At 47.5% G+C, this 27100-nt stretch overlaps 1 protein-coding gene and 1 pseudogene across 5 annotated transcripts in view; one reads left to right on the forward strand and one right to left on the reverse strand.

Moving 5' to 3' along the window:
- PTPN3 (protein tyrosine phosphatase non-receptor type 3) overlaps positions 1–27100 on the forward strand; it is a 79978-nt gene that overhangs the window by 42943 nt on the left and 9935 nt on the right. For 3 of the 4 annotated variants that reach the window (XM_081278698.1, XM_081278700.1, XM_081278701.1), the window contains 8 exons: positions 3131–3317; positions 3418–3495; positions 4535–4591; positions 5623–5779; positions 8271–8431; positions 18364–18454; positions 18726–18787; positions 20732–20878. In XM_081278698.1, the coding sequence (XP_081134824.1) occupies positions 3131–3317; positions 3418–3495; positions 4535–4591; positions 5623–5779; positions 8271–8431; positions 18364–18454; positions 18726–18787; positions 20732–20878 (940 nt within the window). The remainder of the gene's footprint in view (positions 1–3130; positions 3318–3417; positions 3496–4534; positions 4592–5622; positions 5780–8270; positions 8432–18363; positions 18455–18725; positions 18788–20731; positions 20879–27100) is intronic. The other variant, XM_081278699.1, reaches the window with a different exon arrangement.
- On the reverse strand, positions 20888–24422 carry LOC308640808 (POU domain, class 5, transcription factor 1-like; annotated as a pseudogene). The gene is made up of 2 exons (XR_014024384.1): positions 22550–24422; positions 20888–22347 (listed from the first exon to the last, which is right to left on the reverse strand). The product of XR_014024384.1 is annotated as a POU domain, class 5, transcription factor 1-like (transcript).

Raw genomic sequence — 27100 nt, forward strand, 5'->3', positions numbered from 1 at the left:
GGGTGCAGGAGGGCACCGTGCCCCATCTTCCTTTCGTGGGAAGCCCTCCCATTTCTCATTTCTGATCTTCAGAGAAATGACCTCTCCCAAGGCTTTGTTTGTGATGCCTGTTGTATTTACAGTAGTTAGACATCTGGCAATCCGGCTCTGCCCCTCTTTCCCCAGGGTCACGGGCACAGTCCAGACCATACTGGCCACTGTGGTCCCTGGAGGAGAGGGATACTCTCCTCGGTGTCCCCCTCCCTCCTGCCTCAGGGCTTTGGCTTCTTCTCCTCCTCCCCAGTCACGAGCTTCACCCACCCACGTCTTCTTGCCTCCCGCATCCTACTCCTTCTCTGCTCCCATCACAGTAACTTCCTTGGAACCCGGCTTCACAGGGCATCTCCCCTCCCTGTCCCTTTCAGTGGCACCCACGTCCTGCCCAGAGAGGGAGGAAGCATCTTTGCCCCAAGCACTCTATCTAGCTACCACTGTCTGATTACTTTCTGTCTGTCCATCTGTCTTGCATACCAAGCAGAATGTCACCGGACCCTGCAGGGAACCTCAGTATGCAGCTGGTCAGGCCAAAAATAATATGTACATTTGTGTACATAAGTTACCATCTAAAGTCACCTCCAACCCTATTGGAAAATGCGCTGGGGCACGGGATGGATTTGGAATGTCACTGGTACTTGTCGTAGTAGCGGCACTAGTGTTACTTAGCACCGTGAACTCTTTTAGACTACTGAGTTTTATATTGGCAAGAGAAAAATATTTTGAAATCTCATAATAAAACCTACAAATTTAGAAAAAATTTCAATTAACCATAATATTCACTAATACCACTTAATTGAAATTAGTCTGTTGGCTTGTTCATCAGCCCTGCTTTTCTTTTTTTTAATGTTTACTTTTTTAGTTATAGATAGATAAAATATCTTTATTTTTATGTGGTGCTTAGGATTGAACCCAGCACCTCACGCATGCTAGGTGAGCGCTCTACCTCTGAGCCACAATCCCAGCCCCTCGGCCCTGTTTTTCTGTTTGTGTGCCTGCCTTTCACTCTTCCCGGGCTCACCCACCCCCTGGACTCCTGCAGACATTTGAAGTATGCGCAAGATATCAGCAGCTTCTTCCCATTAAAGGTTCAAGTGCATCGCTAGAACCGGACATAGCATCTCCTACGCCTTTGGCTTCTGCGGTTGCCCTTCCTGCCATCGGGTGGTGCTCTTGTAAGCAGTAAAACAGGCAGGGGGTGTGGCCGGGGTGGAGCCTTGCCTGGCTGGGTGATACCCTGGGTTCAGCCCCCAGCACTGCAAAAACATAAATCAACAAAAAGACCAGTAAAACAGCCATGTTGCCCTAGTTGGGGGCGAATTTTGAAATCTTATTTTTAAGTGAATCAGAGTCTCACTGTCAGTGTGAAAACACACCCAGCATACAACTTGAGCTCCCAACACCCTCTCCTGAAACGCCTTCCTGCCCCAACACCCTTTTCCTGCCAGCAGCAGGGAAACCACAAGCCAGATCTTTCCCCTCCATAGAGCTGTTTCCTCATTGGTCTGTCGCTGAATATTTTCTTCAATAAATGGAGATTGCGAATTATTCTGTGTGAATAGGTACAGATTTTCTATTTAACGTAAGCTAATTGGGGCCAGGGGTATGGCTCAGTGCTAGAGCAAGCACGCACTTGCCTGGCAGGCCCGAGGCGCTGGGTTTCATCTCCACCACAGCAAACAAGAAAATGCTAATCAGAACTTGAGGAAAGAGAGAAGATGGTATTAATGAAAAGCCCCCGGACAAGGCCCGGACAAGGGTTAGTGAAGGTGGGGCCGCCGTCTTTGCCATTGGTGTTTCAGCCTTCTCCATTCACCTCTCCCTGGGTGAGATTGGGGTGCAGCAGAGTCTGTAGGATGTGGGGAGAAGCCATACTCCTGGGCCTTGTGAGATACCTGTGTGAGGTCCATAGACCAGGGTGGGCAATACAGACACTGAGTGTCCTGTCCTATACACTGATGGCAGGGGTGGTTGATTTGTGGTCCTGTGTGGTTAGAAACAGGAGTCTTAAGAGCAGACTTGGCATCGTGCAAAGCCGAAGGGAACACTCAGGACCATCAGAATGAGTGTGATGGGAAAGCTGTGTGACCCTAAGGAAGTTACTCAGCCTCTCTGGACCTTGGCGTCTTCATCTGTGAGGTGGAGTTGGAGCAGATGACCACAGAGGCCTGGTCAGTTCTAAACATCTGTAATTGTCCAAGACTGCACTAACAGAACCTCTGTGATGTGAGAAAAGTTCTGTGGCTGCCCTCCAGCTTGGAAGGCACCAACCACGTCTAGCCATTGAGTATTTGAAATGTTGCCAGCACAACTGAATAACTGACTTTTCCTCTTAAGTTATTGAAATATAAGTACCATGTGTGACAGAGGCTGCCATATGGGACAATGAGCCCTAGGTCCAGGAGAACCCACGTTAAATACAGAAAGACAAAACAGGAGCTCAGTGAGGGCAGCCCATGGACGTCAGACATAAACTAGGAATGCTAGTTGTCCTCAACGTGCAGCCGTCACCCCGCTTCCTTTGGGTGGCCCGGGATCCCATGGAGCAGAGCTGTCGGCAGGAATGAGATGGAAGGAGAGTGTCCTCCAGAGGATACGGGGACATGTGCATTGGCACGGCCTGGCCTGGCAGAATCTGGATCAATACTTAACCCTAGAGCCAGGCACAGTGCTGCACACTTGTATTCCCAGCACCTGGAAGGCCAAGGCAGGAGGACTGCTCAAGTCCAGGACTTCAAGGCCAACCTGGACATCATAGCAAGACCCCATCTCAAAAAAAAAAAAAAGTTAAATCACCAGAGTAGCTGGACACATTTTGCCCAGCAGCTTTCTAAATGGAAGGGAAACCAAGTCTTTAGCAGCTCATGCATCCAACTTGCCCTCCTGTCCCTCTGCCCCCAAACTTAATGTGCTGTATGTAGGCCAGACCAGGGCAGGCGTGGCCGGAGGACTCTGCATGGGCCAGACCCCTACAGAGGACCTTTGCAGCTCAAAGGTTCCAGAGATCCATGACACTGGTCCCCAAACAAGTTGGTGATGTTTGCATTAATAACATTAATCCAGTTATTAAAATATCTCCTCCTTCCCCACGATGAAGGAGTCTATCCGAGAACAATCCAGCACAAAGCTGCCTGACCCAGAAGTCATCCAGTTCTGTGTCTCCATCTTCAAATGCTCCAGGCTCCTGCTCACCTGATGGGGTCCACCAGCAGTTTTTAGAGGACTACAACAGGGTGACCAAGGGAGGGTCCACTGAGGACGCCAGTCAGTACTACTGTGACAAGGTGAGCCAGCCCAGGTCCCGCCACGCCTAAGTGACCCACCCTTGTGAACGGGCCACTGGAAGGGCAATAATGTAAATGATCACTTTCCAATGTTTTCTAGAATGATAATGGTGACAGCTACTTAGTCTTGGTCCGTATCACACCGGATGAAGATGGAAAATTTGGATTTAATCTTAAGGTATGTCATGTGTATTTATTTGGTAGGTTTATGCTAAGAAACCACTTGAGGTGAATTTTAATTTCCATTAAAAATGTGCTGCATAGCTAAGCTGCATAGGGAAACTGGCTCAGCCCTCCAGATGGGGAGTGTTTAATGTGACTGAGGCTGCTGCTACCTCCTCTGTGCCCAACACTTGCTGCACACTAGATTTATATCACCTTATTGAGCTCTTAAAATAAGCGGTGAAGACAGTATTTTTGAACCTACCTCACAGATGGATACTAAGGCTCAGAGACATGGAGGCACTTGGTTGGCAAGCAGATCTACCCCCTCAAAGGGCTTATTAAGAGAATCCCACAGCATTGCTAAAGCTGATAAGAGAAAACGGCTCTCCAGGGTGCAGGGCCTGTCCCATCCTCTGGGCGCCTCGGAGCAGTCTGCACATGGTGGCCCCGTAGGCTGGATCCCATCTGTTCCTGTAGTGTGGTGGGAACAGCCTGGCCCATCCCTTTGCAGATTGGGATGTGGCACAGAGTTCAGCAGTTGCTGCAGAGCCTCTTTCCCATGGAGTCTGAAATGTTGGCTCCCAGGCCCTCCAACCACCAACCTACCAGCCGCCACCCCCTGCCCTGGAGCCCGTGAGGGCAGCTGGTCTTTGCCAGCCATCCCTGGCTGCCCTCGTGCACATCTTTCTCAGCATCCAGTGGCCCTGCCCACACGATGTATGACCCTTCCTGAGGCCTTACCTGCCCGCCCTGAGAGCTCCCATTTCTGTCCGCTTGCGGGGCCCTCCTGGGGGCGCAGCGCTGCTGACAGGGAGCTGGTACCCTCTTCAGCTCATCACCAGTGGGGGTGTCGGGACTCCTCTGAACAGTTCTGATGTCCCCTCCGCAGAGAAGCCAGCACGGTATTCCCTAGTTCTGAGAGGGGTGCCACAGGCTTCGAGCAGCACAGGTCCAGGTCTGAGGCCCCCACGGGCCAGAAGACTGGCTTTATTGGTGTCTACTGTTTGTCACTGTGAACTACTCAGTGTCATTTCATGTTGACACCTTGACAGGGTGGAGTGGATCAGAAGATGCCTCTTGTGGTCTCAAGGATCAACCCCGAGTCACCTGTAAGTAGACGTGTCCCCGTGTGGTCTCCACTTTTGCTCCCCCAACACCTGTCGGGTCTCTGCCTGTCCCATTTCTTTTTTTGGCAGTGGGGTGTAAGTCCCCCCAGGCAGACGGAGGGAGCGGGACTCGGGTTTTCTCAAACCCTGCTGCTCGGTGGGCCCTGGAGGCTCGGCACCCATGTCACCTGGGGCCTCATTAGACAGCAGAGCCTCTGGCCCCAGCCCAGGCCTGAAGAACCAGAGTCCGAGTTTGGGTGATTTGTGTGCGTATTCAATTTTGAGAAGGACTGTAGAGGGGGGACACTGAGGCAGAGTCTGCCGTTGTGCTCGCTTTGAGCAGGATCACAGACCTTGAGCCCCTTCCCACCGTCTCCCCACCAGCCCCACCCTAACCCTCCACATCTCTGGCGCTTTTTCTTTCTAGTTGCTGTGCTTGTGTATGCGGAGGGCACGCAGCACAACACGATGCTCAGACACAGGCACGGCACAGTGGACGGATGCCCACAAGTAGACTCGGGGGTCCGTCACGCTCTGAAGCTGCCTGGTGATGGTTTGCTTTTTTAAAGTGGTAGAACATCAGAGTCTCTTCTAAGAAGGGGCCCACCACGGGTTTTAACTCTTGAGCAGTCTGTCCCCAAGCCTGTCGCTGTCCTGGTGTTACTCTTCATGGTTTCTGGGGATCCCTGTGCTCTTACACTCATCACATCGCCCCGCAGCGGCTCCTGCCCCTGGTGTGGTGCTGACAAGGGCCTTCCCTTTGCAAGCCACGGCTGCGCCCTCACTTCCAGCTGCCGGCTCCCTTTCTAACAGCACCTCCAGAGTGAAGGCGTCTCGGGCCTTATCCTGAACTGCTTCCTAGCTTACACTCTGAGCAGCACTTCTGTAAAATCCCACGGCCACCTTCCTGTGCCCGTACCAGTGGGTAAAACGAGACAATGACGTGATGGCAGTCTCAGGTGTCCAGGACCAGGGAGCCTGCGGCCCCTGGAGGGAGGTGTCATGGTAACGGATGCTCGCTTTCCTCCATGCAGGCGGACACCTGCATTCCGAAGCTGAACGAAGGGGATCAGATCGTGTTGATCAATGGCCGGGACATCTCCGAGCACACCCACGACCAGGTGGTGATGTTCATCAAAGCCAGCCGGGAGTCCCACTCGAGGGAGCTGGCCCTGGTGATCAGGAGGAAAGGTAACAGTGCCTGCTGGGGGAGGAGCCACGGGGACAATGTCCAGCCCATTCTGTGGTTGGAAAACACGGGGTGTGTAGCCAGCGTCTGAAAATCGAGAATTTTCCCATAGCAATGAGAGTGTCTCGTTTCTCCCTGGGAAAAGGTGAAGATCTTCCTCCCCAGGGCCTGACCCCTCCAGGCTGGTGCTCTGAAGAGAGGCAGCCCCAACACCACTTTACTCCAGGCTGGAGCCCTGGATTCCTCCAGCTCAGGCACAGCTCAGCCCCCATCAGGCTCTCATCTGCCTGGTCCTGCGGAGGGTCACGTGTTCAGCCCCTTCCCCAAGGATCCCTTGGATTTCACTGGTACCTGCTCAGGTCTGCTGGGCAGGCCCTGAGGCTAGAGGGGTGGAGCCGAATGTCCCCGGAGATTCCTGACTCCACCACCGCCTGGTTGAGGTTTAGGGACCTTGAGCAAGTTACAGCCCCAGCCTGCACTTGTGTTCCCCCGAGAGTGACTTGAGGACTTGACAGTGCCCTCCTCAAGGGTGCTTGTGAAGATTAAGGGTACTTACACTGGGTGCTGTCTGGGCTGTGGAACGTGTTTGAAGGAAGGCCTCTATTGAGTGTCATCTCTTTTTTGGGGTGGTACCAGGGAATGAACTCGGGGCCCTCTGCCACACCCCCAGCCCTATTTTGTATTGTATTTAGAGATAGGGTCTTGCCCACTGCCTGGCAAGTGTCATCTCTTGAGGGCCTCCAAGGAGTTACCATTGTTGTTCTGAATAACAAGCCAAGACCCATGAGCCTTCAACACTGGTGGTAGATGAAGGTGTGACTGCAGAGCCCCAGCCACGCGGCTCTGCCCTGGCTCACGCCTGCTGGGCAGCTCCACCCTGCCACTCTCTGCTCCCAGCAGAACTCCCAGCCCAGAGCCAGCATGAACCCACCTCCCTGGGAGGCCGTAGGGGACCTCTGATCCCTCCTATGCTCCTGCAGCCTGCCAGGCACACAGTGGGGGTCCACAGGACAGTAGCTGGTGTCTGGGTCATGCCAGGCGAGGACCTCGCCCTGGGTCGGTGGCTTCCCATTGTATCCTCCTCCACTCTCACGACTCCCCTGTGACGTGGGAGTTGTCACCCCAAGTAGAAAACAGGGAGATCATATCACAGGTGAAGAAGTTTCCCCTCTGCCACGTGACTGGTAAGGCCACATGATGACAAGAGTCTGAGGAATCAATGGGTAGAGCCTCCATCACATAGACCTGGGTGTCCCCGGTGGGCACAGGAGGCCTCCTCCACTGGCCCCTGGCTGGTGCCTCTTGAGGTGAGGAAAACCAGTGAATAGAGAGTGTCAGAGCTAAGGAGCAAGGGCTGCCGGATTTCCAGTAATCGTAATGTTAAGCTTATTTCTAACATAAGCATTTAAGTAAAAAAATATGAACTGAGCCAGGCACATAATGTTCCCCTAGAATCTCGGCTCCTTGGGAGGCTGAGGCCAGAGGATCACAAGTTCCGTGCCAGCCTGGGCCATGTAGCAAGACCCCGACTCAAAAATAAGTAAAAGGAGCACAGTGGTGAAGAGCCTCTGGGTTCAATCCCCAGTATTTATATTAAAGAAAAAGTGATCAGTCAACTTTGGCACAGGAAGCTGTAGATAGGGTCAAAATCACATAGTACAAGAAGAGCCAAGCTGTGGTCCACGATAGAGTCAGACAGACACGGACCGATTTCCCAGGCCCTACCCTAATGATTCGCCCCGTCCCAGGAGCCCCATTTCCTTGTCTGTGAAAGGGGACGAACAACAGCACATTCAGAATTGTGAGGATTCAGTTCCACTTTATGGGGAAACTCGAGTGTTTAGTTTTCCTCCCCTTTCCTGTGATCTTGAAGGCAGTAGGGAGCCACTGAAGGCTTTTGAGGGAGTGACTTACCTTTCTGAGTGAAAAGGGAAAATTCCGAAATGATCCCAAAGTCTCCAGCTTGGGAGAAGGAGAGAAAGTAGACACAGACAGGTAAAGTAGAAGTGTTTCTTCCCCTGCTGGACTGAAGCACGGAGGATGTTCCTTGGGATCTTCCCACGTAGAGACTGGGCTGTTGAGCATGAACTTGGGACCCTCCCCCAACCCCAGCGCCTGGAAAAATGGCATTTAAGGGAAATAAATGAAAAAGGACCCAAGAAGGGAGAGGTACGGGGATGGTGGGAAAATAACAAGGTCAGAGAACAAATGAGAAAATTTGCCCTACGAACATTCTTCCTCCTTTCCTTACCTTTGGCAAAAAGCCCGCGAGTACTAAACACAGTCGTTCAAAACTAACCAGAGATCAGATGTTGTTGATGTGAGTGACACATCCTGGGTCATTCACCTGGAAAAGGGGTCTCGGTGGAGGTGGTCACCACGTGCTGATCCACTCAGTAAGACATTTGAACACCTGTGCCCAGCTGCTGCAGGGTCCTCCTTGGAGGGGAAGCCAGCAGCAAAGTGCCGGACGCCTCTGTCTTGCTCTTCCAGCTGTCCACTCGTTCACCGAGATCAAATCTGAAGATGAACTGAACCAGCTTTTCCCAGAAACCATTTTCCCCATGTGTCCGGAGGGTGGGGACACTTTGGAGGGATCCATGGAACTGCTAAAAAAAGGCCTGGAAAGCGGGACGGTGCTGATCCAGTTTGAGGTAAGAGGCTGCCCAGGCCACGCCACGCACCTGCAAGGCCACCCTGCTGCCCCTGAGCGGCTCCGGGCGAGGCAAGACACAAGCCCTCGGTTCTGCAGTCGAGATGACTGTGGTTCACAAACCTCAAACAGCAGAGTTGCCACAGGCCACAGCCATGGGCCGTCTCCTAGGGGTGGAGCAGCACAGCAATGAGGTCCGGCAGGCCCATGAGGACCTCAGCCATGGCTGAATTCAGTCTCGCCCTCTTCTAATAGCATTCGGTAGACCTGGAGGGACGTGTCAGCAACTGGGGAGGAAGGACTCTGAGCTGATTAACTACCAGCACAAAAGCTCAGACTCCACAGTGGAAGGAAGCAGGTGTCAGTGGGCCCAACTCTGTCACCCCCAGCCCAGCCACCCTGGGCATCCGAGCACTTAGCGTCTTCCCATGAGGACACAGCCTCTCCCCCTCCCCACTATCTCAACCACAGAAACCAAAGCCAGACCCCATCTTCCCCAGGAGGCGCAGTCCGTGGTGCCAGGAGTGAGGCTGCCGACAAAGGCACCCATCGAGGCCTTTTACTAAACCAAAGATGTCCATTAAGGGATCGAAATTAGGGTGCGTCCATCTTCCAAATTTATTTAAAGGTAGAAGAAAGCAGATTAGCTCACACACTGAGAGAGTAGAAGGAACACAAAGGAACGCAAAATAGGCCAGCGAGAAACCAGAGCCTGGTCAACAGCACACGGAGTCTGGGTTCATAAATTAAGGACGAGCATCTCAGATGGATTCAGGCACACAGATGGCGTTTATTAAAAAGTCACAGAAGCAAAAGTAGGAAGTTTGGCCAGTGCGTATGACTGCAGAGGGGTTCAAGAAAGCAGGAGGAACATGAATATCAAACAAAGCCACAGCTCTGAGAGGAAGGTCTGTCTCCCGGTGGTGCAGGGCATAGAACATAAAAATACACCACAGCAAAACAGGTTGAGCAGCAGCAGAGAGCAAAACCCATAGCCCAGAAGGCAAAGATAACTGATCCCTAAAAATTCAATAGGGAATTTGAAACTTTTAATTAGCTACCTTGACAGGTAACATAAAACAAAAAAAATAAGTTCCTATCTTGTGGAAATGAAATCTGGATAAGAGAACAGTAACAAACACTCTCCAAAGTAGATAAAACAAGGAAGAACTCGAAACCCAGTTGCTGGTGATCTCAGTTTTGTCCTTCTTGTTTTAATACTGGGGAAGGAGGGGAGGGAAGAGGCACCATGGAGTCAATCACCCATTCAGCCAGTGGCAGGTACTTCCATGGGCCTAACGCTAGATCTGGGTCATAATGAGGGAAGAAGGGGGTTTCTGGCTGCAACGGATTCACCATCTAATTTTGGTGTGTTTGGGGTCGAGATGTATCATGAGTCAGAAACAGCTGAAGGCCAAGGTAGGGTAAGATTTTATTACACAAATAGTTCATACCAGGGCAGCTGGAAGAGAAGGTTCCAGGTGGTCCCTGGGGTAAGATGTGGGATTAATAAGGGATGGATGGGACTAAGTGAGAAGGGGAGGGAATTCAGGAGGTCCTGCTCAGCTGAAGGCCACAGAGGTCAGGTGGCATAAGGAAGTACCAGGAATCTTGGCTGGCCCCAGACGAGGGAGAGCCCTGGACCTGGGAGAGCTGTTCTGGCTGATGCGGTGCCATGGCTGGGCCTGGGGAGGCTGGCCCTGCCCTGTCTTCCTAAGGCCTCCTCCATGCCCAGCCTCTGCTTTGATGTATTTCCCATATGGGCGTCTCCATTCGATGAACCCTGAAAAGTGTTCATCAACTTTTTAAAGAAGTTTTAAAATGCCTTGCCACCCCCTATCTTTTTGTAAAAGTGTTTCTCAAAGGGTGACCTCTGATCATCTGTATGGGAGCCACCTGGGGAGCTTGTTAAACTAGGGCACTGTCCACAGCTACCAGATACTGGTGCTTTAACAAGGTCAGCTGAGGTTCTGATGCACGAGCTGATGTGGAGAGGAGAGGGTGGAAACCTATCAGGACCTTGCCCCCTGCCACCCATCCTAGTCTACTTGTGAAGAGTAAGAAAGTAGCAGAAGAAAGAAACAGAAAACATATACATCCATAAGAGGGTTAAATTTTAGCATGGACATGTTTTTTTCATTTCGTCTGTAAATTTTGTAGATATTAAGTAGGAAATCCTTCTTTTTAAATAAACTCTTTTGCAGAATTCCAAAATACCAAGCAGATAAAAGCAGATCTGCTCTGTGGTGAGAGCCCTGCCTCTACCATCGTCCCTCCTGGCCTCCCAAGGAGCCCTAGGCTCACTGGAGCATCACATGCAGATGTCCTCTGCGGCTGCTAGAGCAGTTTGGTTCAAGGGACACTAGATCAAACAGGAAACTAGTACGAAAGGGAGCACTTAGTGGGCACTTACCCGGTGCCACAGGTTGTGAAGGTGTCAGCTTACGTAATTCTCTAAACAGCTCTGTGTAGATCCAGCCGTTATCCCCATCATATAGAGAAGAGACACAGTCTCCGATAAAGGGCCCCCTGAAAGAGGAAGAGCCCGACTTAAGCCCAGGCAGCCAACTCTAGAGCTTGTTCTGTAGCCGTTGGAAATTACAAGATGCTTTGGCCCGTTGAGGGCTGTTTCTGGGGTACCATCAAAGCTAGCGAAGGTCACAGAGGGCCAGAGTCACTTTAAATCCTGGCTTCACCCCTTACTCCCTTCCCTTGACCTCTGAGGCCCCTATGTCCTCATCTATAGGTAGGTCGTCTCGTGAGTTGAATTGTAAGTAGATGAGATAAATACTTAATTCATTGCTTGGTGCGTGATCAGGACACCATAAAAAGTAACCACAGGGGCTGGGGTTGTGGCTCAGGGGTAGAGTGCTCGCCTAGCTCGTGCTAGGCGCTGAGTTTGATCCTCAGCATCTCATAAAAATAAATAAATAAAATAAAAGTATTATGTCCAACTATAATTAAAAATATTTTTTAATTAAAAAAATTTTTTTTCTTTTTTTATTTATTTTTTTATTGGTTGTTCACAACATTACAAAGCTCTTGACATATCATATTTCATACATTAGAATCAAGTGGGTTATGAACTCCCATTTTTAAAAGTAACAGCAGCTATTATTATTTGTAATCAAAGAGAGGCTCCAAGTGCATGCCCAGTCTGTACAAGAAGTGGTCATAGGGCTCTGAGCTTGGAACCCTGCAAGTCCTGCCTGTTGTGCCCAGACAACATGGCCATGTCCCCATTACTCTTCCTCCAGTGCCATGGGCAGACAGGCAGCTTGACTGATGGGGGCATGTGCTCTGTGCCCAGAAGCAGGAAGTGGGGCTGATCGCTGGCAGGGCCCATGGGCAGATGTCCTCCTCACCCACTCCGTGACACAAAGCACCTGCCTGGGGCAGCAGACAGAGTCCCTCCTGGAGCACTGGTTTTCTGGAAGCTTGTTCTGAAGCTTGCTTTCTTCCTCTTCTTCTTCTTCTTCTTTTTTTTTTTTAATTGAGGGAATTCCCTCGTCCCTCCCGTGGCTTTCAGTAAACAATTACATATGTGTTCCAGAAAGCATTTGGTCCCAGCTGTAACAAAATCACACTTAATAATAATCAACATTCTGGAGTATCTGGGATCTACCACGTGTATTTCACATATGCTGTTCCAGTTCTCACAGCAGTTCTGTGAAACAGGTGACGGCCAGAGTTATTAGGATTTTTTTTAAATTTTATTCTTTGGTGCGAGAGCTGGTACGTACTCTACCACTCAGCCACAAGCCCAGGATCAGAATCAGGAGAGGGAGAGGCAAAGAGGTTGTCTGGTGTCACATACCTAGTCAGAGATAGAGCCAGAATGATAATTTATGTTAAAAAATCCACCTGGGTATGGGGGTGCATACCTGTTGTCCCGGCCACTCAAGAGGCCAGAGTTCGAGACCAGCCTGGGCAGCAGAGTGAGACGCTGGCTCAAACACTTACCTACCTACAAACAAACAGCTCTAGTCCACTGACAGGCGTGTCCCAGCTCCACCCAACCTCCAGAGCTGTCCGTCCCCCGTTGTGACACTGGACAGTTGGGCAGCATCTGTGATTGGCCTCGAATGCTGTATTTTGTTCAGCCAAGATCAGGTTTTCTTCTCTGTAGGATGGAACAGGTTGGTTCTTGCCAGGTTCCTTGTCAGCAGCACCTCCAGGACACTGTCCTCCTTGAGGACTGTACCCGTTCGCCACAGCTTCCTTCCTTCCTTCCTGGGAGTAGCTTGTGGCTTCACCCACACTGCCCCGAGTCAGAGTTCTGTTGAAGCCAGGGCAAGGCCATGCGTTTGGTTTATGGCTTCATGGATAAAAACTCAGTGCTGATGCTCAGCTGTCCGTTGTTTGAGAACCAGCTTTCCAGCAAACAGAAGAGCCCTGTGTCCAAGCCATCCAGGGACCCCGTGACGGGCAACCGCCTCCTTGCCCACTCTTAGTTAAGACCTCTTTGAAGACTCCTCTTCTGATAGAAAATGAAGAGTACTGCAAGGGAATACCCCCTCCCCAGATTGACGGATTAGAGCAGTGGCCACAAGACACCCAGTGTCCTGTCCACTCGTGTACCCTCACCCCTCTACTTCAGCATCGTCCATCCTTACCAAAACCCATTCTTCTCTTTTCCGACCTGTGCTTCCTTAATTGGCACCTACCTTGCCACTGTAAGAACTACCCGTTAGTGTCAAAACAAGTGACTCACGAGCAAAGGCAGCTGAAAACTGTGAGAGGTTCAAATCAACACATGTCAGAATTAATGAGGGCAGTGGTACCTTCCAGAGTAGAGCCCACCCGTCAGAGTGCATGTAAAGCCAGGTGCAGTGGTGCACATTTGTAAGCTACTCAGGAGGCTAAGGCAGGAAGATGGCAAATTTGAGGCCCACCTGGGCAGCTTAGAGAGAGTCTCTATCAAAATAAAAAGGGCTGGGGAAGTGGTAAACACGCTGGGTTCAATATCCAGTACCCCCCACCAAATGTATTTTTTAAATGGTTTTCCTGGCCTGGGGACATAGCTCCGTTGGTAGAGTGTTTGCCTTGCCTACACAAGGTCCTGGGTTCAATCCCTAGCACCACACACAAAAAAAAAGAAAGAAAGAAAAGGAAAAAAATTGGTTTGCCATTTTTTTCTCATTTTTTAAAAAAAGTATCAATTTAGTGTGTCTGGAGTAGATAGACACACACAGGGGCCCTTGAACGACCCTTATCCTGTGCATGTCACGTGCTAGGACTTGCCCTGTTTGTGTGTGTATGTGAAGGAGACACCACTAGTGTACTCGGGAGTGCGCCAACAGTAGAACGTACATCTGGGACTGGGCGTTGAAAGACCACTACTATCAAAGGTCTCCGTTAAGTGTCCATTGCTGTGACAAAATCCACCTAAAAGGAGGGAAGGGTTATAGTTTAGTTTGACTCACGGTTTTGGCGCTAGAAAACGACAGAGCTTTTAGCATAGGAGCCTTCAGGGGTCATTTAATACTCAAACTATAATGAAATCCCCAAGTAACTACAACCATGTCAGCGCAGCACACCTGGACAGTAGGTAGAGGCTGCAGGTGCCCTTGAGACCGTGTCCTTGGTCCTCTGGCTGGGTCGATATGAAGAAAGGGGATGTCCCCAGTGTGGACAGGCTCCCTGGGAGTAGTGAGTTGTTAGCTCGTCCATCCAGTGGCACCAGGAAAAAACCTCCTGGGGCCTTTGTGAAAGGTGAGTGCCCTGAGCTCTGTTCCACAGCACCACGTCGAAGAAAGCCACAACTGCCATCTCTTGTCAGCTTCGTTCACGTGGTTTGCACCCCCTTTAAAGCCACAGATCCCATGCTCCCTTCCCGCTGCCCAGCACCTCCTGTGTGCCAGGCACAGTGCTGACCTCGGGGCTCATGGCGGTGAACAGAACAAGCAGGTAGTTGTTGATTCAGGGGACAGTCGCTGGGAGTCCCAGTCATGGCTGAAGCTGGCTCTGGCTCTTGTGGGGCATGAAAGGGGCTGTTCTTGCTGCTTGTGCTTCCCTTGTCCGAGGTCCCCGAGGTCCCCTCCCTTTGTTCTCCTGCCTCCCCCTTCTCCAGTTCTCAGCCTTCCAGAATCCAGCGAGAAGCCGGCTGTGTTCTGGGGTTGGTGGAGGTGTCCTTTGCTTGCCGGGTCCCACCCTGCCGCAGTCCCTGTTGGAGCTGGTCGTGTCTGCAGCCCTTGTCCAGGGTGCGACTAGATCTCACGGCTTTGGCCCAGTGAGAGGAGCTAAGGGATGGGAGCCCCTGAGGCCTCTCTCTGATGTTGGAAACCTCGCGCAAAGCAGAGATGTCTAAACTCCAAAGCAGGCCTTCCGGTCCACCCCGCGGGTGCCGCGCCAGACAGCGCCAGGTCCTCTGCTCAGCTGTTTGTCTTCAGAGGCCAGAGCTGGAGATGTTGATATTGCAGTTTAAATACTGCTGTTCCTTAGCAACCCCTCTCGGCCCGAGATTTTCATAATTTACCCTTAGTTTCAGAGCTTCTTAGAACTACACTCTGATAGGATGAGAACATGCATTTTAGGTCATAAAAATTCATATTTTCAGCAGGGCTTGGTGGTGCACACCTGTAATCCCAGCGACTTGGGAGTCTGAGGCAAAAGGATTGCTAGTTTGAGGCCAGCCTTAGCAATTTAGCGAGGCCCTAAGCAATTTAGTGAGATCCTGTCTCAAAAATAAAAAAGGGCTGGTGATGTGACTCAGTGTGTAAAGCACCCCTGGATTCAATCCCTGGTACCAAAAAAAAGTTATTCATAAAACCAAGTGATTTCATAAGTGCTTGTCCCCATGACCCCGCCTCCCAACCCCTGGCTGCTCCCATTTTAAGACGACAGAATTTAGGGGATCTATAACTGGGAGATCTTGTCTGCCTTACACACCTGCAGCCTGGGAATAATGGAAACAAATGCTGTTTTTCCAGGGAATAGTTACTTTATGGGTCTTGTCTCAAATTCTGGCCAGTGTCCTAACGCCTTAGTCACTGCACCGTCCCTGACATCCTGTGTTCCCAGCACGTCCCACTCCACTCTTATCAGCCCTGTCTCAGAGCAAGTTCTTACACCCAGCTGACCCAGCAGCCCACGGGCAGAGAAGAGTCGGGTGCATTAAAGGACCTTGAAAGCCACCTTTTCACACGCCTGAGACTATGCGCTTGAGTCCTGTTCCCCTGAATGGCGTCAGTCCTGTTCAGCGCCAAACTTTGCAGAGCAGATGTAAACACAATGGGCTTTTTTGGACTTCCTAAATCCAAAGAAGTCTTGACTTTTGATTTGCTCACCCAGCTTTCCCGGAAAATTTTGTATTTTATAAATAGATTTGTTTTCTTTTTTTCGCCCTCACTCCAGGCATGAGTTTAAACAATAATCATTCTCATTATCATCATCCAGAAATAGCCCAAGTAAAAAAGTCTCCCAACTCCCATCCCATTCAGTTTCTTCTTTGTTATAAGTTGTAGATAACAATTTGGTGTGCATCCATCCATACCTGTTCCTGTGTTCATGCTCATATATGGTACACACACATACACAAGTGCACACACACAGGATTGTGTGTTATACACCCCGTATACACTCTGTATGTGCTGCTATTTAGAATCACCATCGTGTATGTTGTTTTTTTTTTTTTTTTAATATGCAATTTTCATTTAAAAGTAGATGAAGGGATGTTCTTCCAAATCTGGACTTTTTGCTTTTTATTTTTTTGTACAGAATTTTATGGTTTGGCTGTACTGCAACTTAAGTCAGAACTTCCCCTTCTTGGGGAATATTCGGGTTGTTACCATTTTCTGGTTTTCCATGAATAAATATTCTGCTGCAGGTAAACTTCTCTGACAGGAATCTTTATGAATTCTTGTTGGATAAATCCCAGAGCATACACATTTTAAAATGTTTCTCTGCCATAGTACGTCTTTAAAATTTTTAGTGTTCTATAGTCCTACTACTGAGATACATTTAAATCATATAATTAAAGCATTTTACTAGATCTGTTTGTCTGCCAGACCTTCTCAAGGTGACTGCATGTATATCTTTATTACATAGAAGGTATATATCTTTTTACCTCCAGGTTAGATTTACTGGTTGCATTCACATAATTGGATTTCCCTTCATACATTTAATCACTTAGAATCAAAATGCCACTTAGATAAATTTGACCCACTCAGATGTCCTCCTTCTGCCAGAATCAAACTAAAACCTCCAATAAATCATGACTTTATTTCTAGAATGAACTCACAGAGTCCTTTGAAGCCTGCAGATGTTTAAGGAGTAGTTCAGCAGCTACTTGATTGTTATGAACTGAAACCATACAGGTGATCAGATCAGTAGCCAAGCTCTTGTAGAATTCAGAAATTCAAAATAGTCAGTAAATATATAAAATATAGCTATTTTTATGACCCCAGGTCTCCATGTTAATTCTTTTCTAATAAATTCTGTGTAGTTTAATGAGAGCAAAGCAGACCAAGAGAAGCCAGTTTGCTAAATAATACAGCTTGCAAAAATAAACATAGTAAACTAGATTGTTAAGTTTCACCTTTATAAAGAATATCTAATCACATGGAGAAATGGATACTACCTAGTAAATAAGGGGACAGGCTTTAAAATTAGGGCAGTGTTTCCCAGAACTCCCCCCTCCCATCCAGTGGGATGCTGAGTCCTTCATGTCTAAATTAGCCTGAGAAATACTTAGCTGATCAAAATTAAACTCATGTGGGAAGACTTGTCTTGTTGGAGATTCATAGAACATCAGGTAAATCTTCGACTTTGCAACTTTTTTGAGAAATACCTACTGCCTTCCTTTAAGACGCTTGGTTTCCATTGAATATAGTATGAAAAATATCGATATTTTTTGTCTTTAAAAATGTAGTATATATATGTGTTGTATATGTTTACATTGCATACTTAGGTGTGTTCATATGTTCATGTACATATATGAGCAGAAAACAATAATCTGGAGAAGATAAATGAAAAGGTCATCTCAGAGTTGTGAAATTACTGTTAAGATTTTTTCTTTAGACCAGCCTGAATATCCCAAATTTAATTAAAAAAAAAAACCAAAAAATTAACACTTCCAACATTGAAAAAATTGTTTTCTCAGGGAGCCCCATAGTACAAAGGGCTTAACTTTGGTTGTTCAAGTGGGGGAAACTGCTGTATAGAAAAGAAAACATAAGTATTGGCAACAGATGTGTTCATCCTCTCATTTGTTATCTTGGGCAAAGCATCTATCCTCTGACTGTCACTTGCAAAATAAGAATAATTGTGGTAACTCCCAGAGGGCTGTGGGGAAATCATGTCATGCACTATATCAACCTATTTGATATGTGCTTGTAGATACACAATTTATTTTAAATTTTTGGTAGTGATTGCATGTATAAGGAAATAGTGCTTTAAACAGAGTTACCGTATGTCAGACAAATGTTTTTACTTTGGAAATAAACTTCTAAAATGACGAATGACATTCATCATTAAGCAAAAGATGTGGTTCACACCACTGAGTTGGAGGGAAATGGCGCTCAAAACTAATTCAGGTGATTTTTATTAATTTTGAGTCAAAATTCCCCCCCCCATCCCACCACCATCACTACTTGCTTTTAGCATGTGTCAAATTGCCAAGAAAAAAAAAAGTTTGACTTATCAGGACCCATTATCTGTGACTCAGATCCCCCCTATGACTTCCCCCTGCCAAAGATCCTCAAATGTAAAACATTAGTAAAGGATTTAGTCAGTTTCTCCTAGAACTGTAGAATTTCTTATTGGGAAGATTTTTTTCCCTTAATATGTTAACAACATATAATCACTTTAAAATGTTAAGATTTTGGAGCCATGTATGGTTAAAGTATATTTTCACATCCTACTTTCCTTAGCTGTATTTTCACAGTGATTTTTTTTTTTTTTTTTTCTTTTTGGCCTCTCTTTGTCATTTAGCAACTCTACCGAAAGAAGCCAGGTTTGGCCATCACATTTGCAAAGCTGCCTCAAAATTTGGACAAAAACCGATATAAAGATGTGCTGCCTTGTGAGTATCCGGCATGAATGCCTCCTTCCCCCACTACACTGAGATAATGTTTCCCTTTTTAAAACAGATTGTCTGGTATTCTGGAGCGATTTTCAGTGTGTCTGTAAACACCACCGTCTTTATTGCAGCCATTTCAGACTCTGAACAGTTGGGGAATAGTGTTTATGCTAATGAGGCAAGAGCTGCAGATGGGGCTGGGAACTGAACTCTTGTTTACTTGGGATGATAAAAATAACACTCAGAATAATCGGTAAATTTTTTTCTCCCACAGATGACACCACCCGGGTATTATTGCAGGGAAATGAAGATTATATTAATGCAAGTTATGTGAATGTAAGTTAGGAAGCCGGGTGGTAAGATACAGCGCGTTCATCACTCTAACAAGGATGGGGGTGGCCTGCGGGGTGCTTGGCAGTTGACAGTGCTCTCCTGTTCACAGCCTCATTTCAGCTCAGCAGCCATGTGAGGGAAGGCAGAGAGGTCTCAGTTTTACAGAGGAGAAAACTAAGGTTCAGAGAGACTGAATAATTTGAAAAGCCGCAAAACTGAGATAAGGGCAGGAGGCCTTCAGTGTTTCTAATTCCATTGTCCACACACCTCTGTATTTGCTGCTTACTTGGGTATTTGGTTTTGCTGGCGGTATGTTTGTTACTTTATGTGGTTTTCCCCACATTATTAGTGTCATCCTGCCTAAATATAAGAAAAACAATACCTCTTCTGTACCTAAGACCCAAAAGAGGACAAGGAAAAGGTATACATGTTTTGGGGAAAGCATTCATTTTTACTCTGAAAGTGCATTTTGGGCAATTTACCTGGTTTCTCTGAACTTCAGTTTCTCCATCTAAATCCATTGTCAGCACACTTTTTCTATACAGAGTCAGAATTTGGTCTTTGCATTTAAGATGCTGCCATTTAAAAATGTTGAAAACTACTCTTAGCTTGTGGCCAGCAGATTTGACCCTCAAGCCATCATCTGACCTAAACAAACATGACTTTTCAGACTAAGTCTCAGGTTATAGAAGTGATCAAGAACTGTCCTGGAGCTGGGGTTGTGGCTCAGAGGTAGAGTGCTTGCCTAGTACATTGAGGGACTGGGTTCGATTCTCAGCACCACATTAAAAAAAAAAAAAAAAAAAGTGAAATAAAGATATTGTGTCCACCTACAACTAAAACATAAATATCAAAAATAAAAGAACTGTCCTAATAAAATTTGGTCTGATCATTGATAATATTTATTCCAAAGCATTTATGGAATTCATAAGCCCTCACTTCAACATTCTTGATATCTTAAGAAAAGAGAATCAGAAATGTGTGGCCACCCCACAGAATCCAGTCTCTTTGTTTTATCAAGGGTCAAGGAAGCCATGAGCCCAAGCACTAACCCAGTCATGAATTGGGATCCTTCATTTACCTTCCCAACCTAAGTGTGAATGAATGAAGTTGCCAGTCCAAAGCGCAGAGGGCTCTGAGTGTTATTGCATAGAGAAGACTCGGTGCAGAGGGCAAAATGAAAAAGGAGCAGCATGGGAAAATGTTGGTCAAGATGGACCAACTTGGGCTGGGGCTGTGGCTCAGTGGTAGAGCACTCGCCTAGCACGTGTGAGGTCCTGGGTTCGATCTTCAGCACCATATAAAAAATAAGTAAATAAAATAAAGGTATTGTGTCCATCTACAACTAAAAAAATAATTAAAAAAAAAAAGATGGACCAACTTAACCAACTTAATGACATTATCGTTGGAAGTCATGCAGAAAGCAAAGTGTGACAAGAGTTGGCGGTATTAACCTGTATTACCAATGCCACCAATTCTTGTCTGCTTTGAATAAAAATAAATATTTCCTGCTCTTAATTTCATGGCAAATAAAGGATAGCCTAATTAAAGCTATTTGAAAAACAATTAAATGAAATAATTCTGATAGAAATTCCTATATGGGAAAACTTGGTGAGGATCGATGTGTCCTGCTGAAAATGAAGATAATGGATAGTAGTTATATTTAGTAGAAAGCAATGAAAGTCACTTAAACTCCATGTTGAAGGGACATTTCTGGGTTTTGCCAACAGAGTGACATCCACCTTAATCTTAAAGATATTAATGGTGGCCTTATCATCAAATCTTTTTCAAGGATTTTTAACAATAACTTTCTTTGATTTTTCTTATTCACTGTGGATTGATATAATGGTTTGATGTGATTATCAGCAAGTAAAAGAGTTTAAAATGCAGAACCCTGTCCACCTTGTGGAAGTAACAGATTATAATCCTTTACCAATCTCTTGCTAGATGGAAATTCCTGCTGCTAACCTTGTGAACAAGTACATTGCCACTCAGGGACCCCTGCCACATACCTGTGCACAATTTTGGCAAGTCGTCTGGGATCAGAAGTTATCTTTAATTGTCATGTTGACAACTCTCACAGAGCGAGGGCGGGTAAGTAGATCAGTTTCCAATTCAGATGTGTGCAGTGTCGCATCATGTTGTATGGAGCATAAATCTCACGCTGGAAGTGGCCTCCTGGTCTAGCCCCTTCATGCCCCATAGATCTCTGTGGTTCCACCAAATGGACACCCCCAAGGATGGGAAGCTCAGCCCCACTCCTCGCACTCCCAGCATGGATCCAGTATATCAAGCCAGAAGACAGTTCCTCTTGCCTTACCTTACCTTCTCAGAACCCCTGTGTTGGCTGGGACAAGTGCTGGTTCTGAAAGGGCAATGTGTACCAAGTAAACGGTGGCTGAAAATAGAAAGAGAGATTATATTGTTGTACCATTTTCCATAGAAACAGTTCTATGATCCTGTAACAGAAGTCAGTATATAAGGGATACTCCTATCATGCTTCCTTAACTTGTAGATACATCTGGATGTCTTCTTTATGAAATATTCAGAAACACATTCCAAAATCAAATAGAAATTACTTTTTTTTAATATCTATTTTTATGTGGTGCTGAGGATCAAACCCAGGGCCTCGCACATGCTAAGTGAGCGCTCTACTGCTGAGCCACAACCCTAGCCCTAGAAATTACTTTTGAGCCCCCTGCTTTGAGTGATCTCTGTGCCACTTCCTCCCATTGATTCCCTCCCAAATGTAGTTCAGAAAGCCAAAATAATCCATGTTGAAATTGAGAATACCTAGGAATTGATAAAGCTACTATTCTTGAAGAGATAAGTCTACTTTCTCACCTGAAACAAAAGAATTTCTACTAATTCCACGGAGCCCCATGGATTGCAGAGGGCTTTTACGTATGTGGTCCTAGATAAACTGCTCCCTGCCTTGGCTAGCACACTTCCAGGATCCATCCTGTTGATGTTCAGCTCTGCTTTTTAAAAATTCCCCCTCACAATTAAGATATCTCTTTTAACCTTCATCCCATGTGGTTCTGCTACATGGAAGACACAAAATAAGTTCCCCTTCTTTTCTGTATCAACTTTTTCAATATCTGAAAATAACCCTGGGCTTCCATTAAACCACGATCAGCAGAGATTATGTGGACTTTATCTTGCGATTGCCATTGAACCTCTTTTTCCTCTTCAGCGCTTAGGCCCTTAGCTCTGGGAACCCTCATCCAGCACACTGGAGCCAGACTAGGATGAAAACAAGGGTCCTTTTGAGCAAGTTACTTAACCTCTCAGACCCTCGGCTTCTGCTGAATGTACGATGGAGATAGTAATCGTGCCCACCTTGGAGGGTTAGTGACAATGCAATATTATTAGCTTAGAGAACTGCATGTTTCAAGTGTCCAGAAAATGTTGGGTATTTAGTCCTCAGATCTGGTTTTGGGGGCATCCTTATTTCTTTGCCTTAGTTATTATTCTTAGCTCTTATTGATCGCAGAGTTAGTAAGAATCTCTCATCCCTAAGTCAATGATGAAAAATCGTACAGTCAAGAAACAGTGGAGGGCTGGGGATGTGGCTCAAGTGGTAGCGCACTCGCCTGGCATGCGTGTGGCCCGGGTTCGATCCTCAGCACCACATACAAAGATGCTGTGTCCGCCAAATACTGAAAAATAAATATTAAAGTTCTCTCTCTCTCTCTCCCTCTTTCTCACTCTCTCTCACTCTTTCTTTAAAAAAAAAAAGAAAAGAAAAGAAACAGTGGAAACTTCCTCTAGAATACTGTTCTTCAGAGGCACTGAGTACGCACTTTGGGGAGCAGTTGTTAATCCTGGCAACCCTGCTCTTGTCCCCTCCCATTTTTGCCTCTCCTGTACCCAGTTACCATGAGAGACTATCTGAGGCCAACTCTGTGGCATCACCTCGTCTTTTTGTCTGGAAATCTCATTTTTATCTATTTTTGTTTCAGTTGTAATTTTTTAAGATTTATTCTAATTAGTTATACATGGCAGTAGAATGCACGTTGACACATCATACATAAATGGGGTATAACTTCTCATTCTTCTGGGTGTACATGATGTCGAGTCACACTGGTTGTGTTTTTGTTCTTTTTGTTGTTGTTGTTTTTATCTACTGTGTCCCAGGCTTCTTTATTTAAGAACAAAGTATGAGTGATGTGGGGATTAAAATCAAGAGCATGATTGAACTTCACCTTCCCTCCAACCAGTTCCCCAACTCCTCGTCTCACCCTTTGAGCTTCCAATTCCTTCCTTAGTGAATGAAGAACTTAATCCCAAAAGCCCTGGTCCGGACTCCAGGTTCTCTCTCTCGCTCCTCTGGAAAGGGAAAGTACCTAGGAAAGGCAGGTACCTCAGTTTGAATGCATGGGAGAGCCCAGAGTGGTGACAGAGACAGAGGGAAAGGCTTCCCCCCTCAGGAAAAGGAACCAGGTAGTAGAGTGTGGTGAAGTGAGGGCTTCTGTAACCTGAGGGGCCCTGGGGCTAGAGGAAAGGATATAGGTCCCCCTGAGAAAGGAGAAGCTGCAGCCTCAAAATCTTCTTGTTGGGAATAATCAGTGCTTGATCATTTGCCCTTCTGGCGCCGGTTACAGAACCACACTCGGACCACGTCCTTCTCAAGCCCTAGCTGTTCAGCAATGTGGCTGATCTGCTGCAGTGTGGGTTTTGGGCACTGCAGGAACATGTTCTCCAGGTTGTCTCTCACTGGGTTCTCCATACTTGTTCGCTTTCTCTTCCGGGCTTGCAGGAGGGTCTCTGCTTTGCATATCTCCTGAAGGTTCTCATTGTTGTCTATTTTCTCCACCCACTTCTGCAGCAGGGGCTGCAGCTTGCACATGTTCTTGAAACTGAGCTGCAGAGCCTCAAAGCGGCAGATGGTCGTTTGGCTGAATACCTTCCCAAAGAGAACCCCCAGGGAGAGCCCCACATCGGCCTGAGTATATCCCAGCTTGATCCTCTTCTGCTTTAGCAGCTTGGCAAATTCCTCGAGTTCTTTCTGCAAAGCTTGGATATCTTGGGACTCCTCATGGTTTTGATCCACCTTCTCCTTCTCCACTTTCACAACAGCAGGGTGAGCAATGCAAGGCTCAGGGGAGGCCTCCTCAGAGTTGCCTTCTATCCCAGCTCCTACCTCGATCTCAGGTTGAGAGGTCTCCAGGCCACCGTGGGGGATCAGGCCCATTCCAACCTGCGGTCCACAGTATGCCATCCCTCCACAGAACTCATAGGGCGGAGGGCATGAGGGAACCCCCCACACCTCCAAACCTGGCCCAACCCCTGGCCCAATTCCTGGACCACCGGGAGGGCCTGGGAAGCTTAGCCAGGTCCAAGGGTCAATCCAGCCCGGCTCTGGCCCTCCTGGCCCATCACCCCCACCGCCCGGAGGGGGCGAGAAGGCAAAGTCCGAAGTCAGATGTCCAGCCGTGGGTTAGTAGGGCACCCCAAGCCGGGGCTCTGTAAGGGCTCACCAAGGAAAAGCTCAACACCTCTCCTGTTTTTGTTCTTAATAAGAAATTACTTGGACCCTTTTGAATATAGGTAACTCCAGCCAGCTCACAGTACCGTTCCCTCTGTTTTACTAAAGTGCCTACAGCTTGCTGGTTCTGTCGTGTAGTGGGTAAGGAAGCCCTAAAATCATACTTTTTGAGTTTAAATTCTCGCTCTGCGTTTGAGTTATAAGCTCCTGTGTGGCTTATAACTGTGTAAAATGGGAGTAACCACAATCTTGTAGGATTATGGAGGAATTGAAAGCTAATATGAGTAGCTTCTTGTAAGAGTGCTTGGCACACAGAAGATATTCTATAAATCTTAGCTGGCAGTAGTAGTAATTTTGGTGCCACATTAATGACTATTATGAGGACCATATTGTCATATTATTTATCATTTTCTTCAAATTGACTTTCTTCTATTTTAATATTTCTTAAGATATTTCTTAAAGGGGAGTCTGTTGGTCCATATCACTTGCCATAAATAAAAGGTATGTGTAAAAATATGAAGACCCCCCCAATTCTAAATAATCTTGCCTTCCTCAGCTCTGAATCTGAGGCGATCTCTCAGTTATTATAAAAATAGAATTAATACATATAAGAGGAAAGGAGGAGTAGGAGGAAAATTATATAAGTGGAAGAAACGATTTATAGTAGAGGGGATGGAGAGAGAGTAGGGGAGGGGAGGGGAGGGGTGAGGGGACAGTGGAGAATGGGATAGACAGCAGAATACATCAGTCACTAGAAAGGCAATTTGTAAATCAATGGAAATGTAACTGATGTGACACAGCAATCTGTATACAGGGTAAAAATGGGAGTTCATAACCCACTTGAATCAATCTGTGAAATATGGTATGTTAAGAACTATGTAATGTTATGAACAACCAACAATAAAATAATTAAAAAAAAATAGAATTAAAGTATTAGGTGATGTTAAAGTGGTTTTGAACAAGGATTGAGTCTGTCTGTATGGCAGAATCAGAAATACCGTGTGAGAAAGCACGTCTCCGCGTGTAGCTGTGACTGACGCAGACCCAGTCTCTGAAGGTGGGAGGCGTCTTGCGCTTGGTAGACTCTAATCTGGGCCATTTTGATATTTTACAGCTAGTGGACATCAAGTCTTCTTGTCATTTTGTACTGCATCTGCCTGCCTTTGGTCCCCTGTCCTGTCTGCTGGGTGCCTGCTGCTCCCGATTTTCTCAGGGTCTGGTGCCCCTCTGCTGTCTCGTGAGGTCTCTTAGTTCATAATGCAGCTCCGTAGAGTCTGCATCGGAATCCACTTGGGCAGCTTGGTGCTGTCCCCGGCCTCTTGTCTGTCAGGCTTCTCTTTCCCCTTGAAAGTCCACCGTGCCCTTCCCAGCTGGACAGCCATTCTTCTCCTTGGAGAAAAGGCGGAACGGGCAGTGACAGGTGATCCGCCCTGGATGGCAGCCCCTTCCTTCCCTTCTCTGCCAGTCCCTTTGTGCCCTCTGAGAAGCCTCACCCTCGTCTGTCTACTCTGCCAGGTCCTGTCCCTCCTGCCCCTTGTTCCTGCCCTCCTCTCCCCTCTGTTGTGGGTGGCCGCTCTGAACCCGAGCTCATTTGAGGTCTCTGTGACCTGCACATTTCTTTGTTTCTGAGCCCTTTCTGCCATCTGAACCCATTCTGCTCCCAGCTGTTTCCCAGGTCTCCTGTGAGGCCTGGCGTTCCCTCAGCACCTCTGGCCTGGGAACTTACTCTCTTGGTGATCAACTGTTTGAAACCTGTTCTTCCAAACTCCAGGGTGTGTTTCCCTTCTCCTGTTACAAACCCTTGGGTGACCCAAGCCCTTTGTCCTACTGTCCCTGACTCCTCGTCACATCCCCCAGTTCTTCTGCATCAGGAGTTGGTCCTTCCAGGAGAGCAGCTTTGCCCCTCTTTTTCCAGAAGGTGAAATTTCCATCAGCTCCTACTTCTTTTCTCCCCTGCGGTGCATTCAGTAGAGTAGGACTCGGGCAGGTGTGCACTGGCTGGCAGCCCCACGCCCCCCTGTGCTGCCTCTGCATCTGGGGGTGCAGAGCCACAACCTTCATCTCCTGGGGGTCAGGCTGACTCTCGCCTGTGGCTCACTTTCATTTCTCCTTTCTTCCATTCTGTGCAGAGTGGTTTTCATTGTTCTCCCCCTTGAGGCTCGGGTTTCCTCCTAGAGGGTTTCATCTGGAAGTCACTTTCCTTCGTTTTCCTTCCATAAGACATCTCTTTGGGGGAGAGATCCATTTTTCCATCTACGTGTGAATAATATGGATAAGTTTTCTTCTCATTTGCCCATCACTTAAGGCACAGGCTTTGGGGTCAGTGGAGGCATTTGGCTTCTGGAACCATCATTTAATGGGGTACACGTGGACAGGACTCAAAGCCTCGGTTTCCTTGTCACTAGAAAGGAGTGGCAACGCCTGTCTCTTGGGTTGTTTGGAAGGTTCAGAATGAGCTGCACCGGGCCTGTTGTGGGTGTTCTGCATGGTTGGTGACTCTGGATCCCATTGCCCTCATCTTCCTGCACCAGAGGCAAGTTGTTCTGCTAATCTGAGTAACAATAGAGACCGGGATTGTCGTGAGAATGCCGTGACGTGTCAGGAAGAGGTTTGGAGCAGCATAGAGTTCTGTGGGCTCCCACGCGCTCGTTACCCATTAACCACACTGTGCCTGATGACATGTGCACAGGGGCAGGAGGATTCTGCCTGGGAACCTCTCGGTCAGGTTTTGTCCTGCCCACTGGGTAATTAAGCAAATGGAGCTGGGCACTGACTCCTGCCACCCCCTGATCCCCAAGCCCCTCTGCTCACTGACAAGACATGCC

Source organism: Spermophilus citellus (assembly GCF_964194105.1).
Source record: "Spermophilus citellus genome assembly, chromosome: 2".
In the NCBI taxonomy this organism is placed as follows: Eukaryota; Metazoa; Chordata; class Mammalia; order Rodentia; family Sciuridae; genus Spermophilus; species Spermophilus citellus.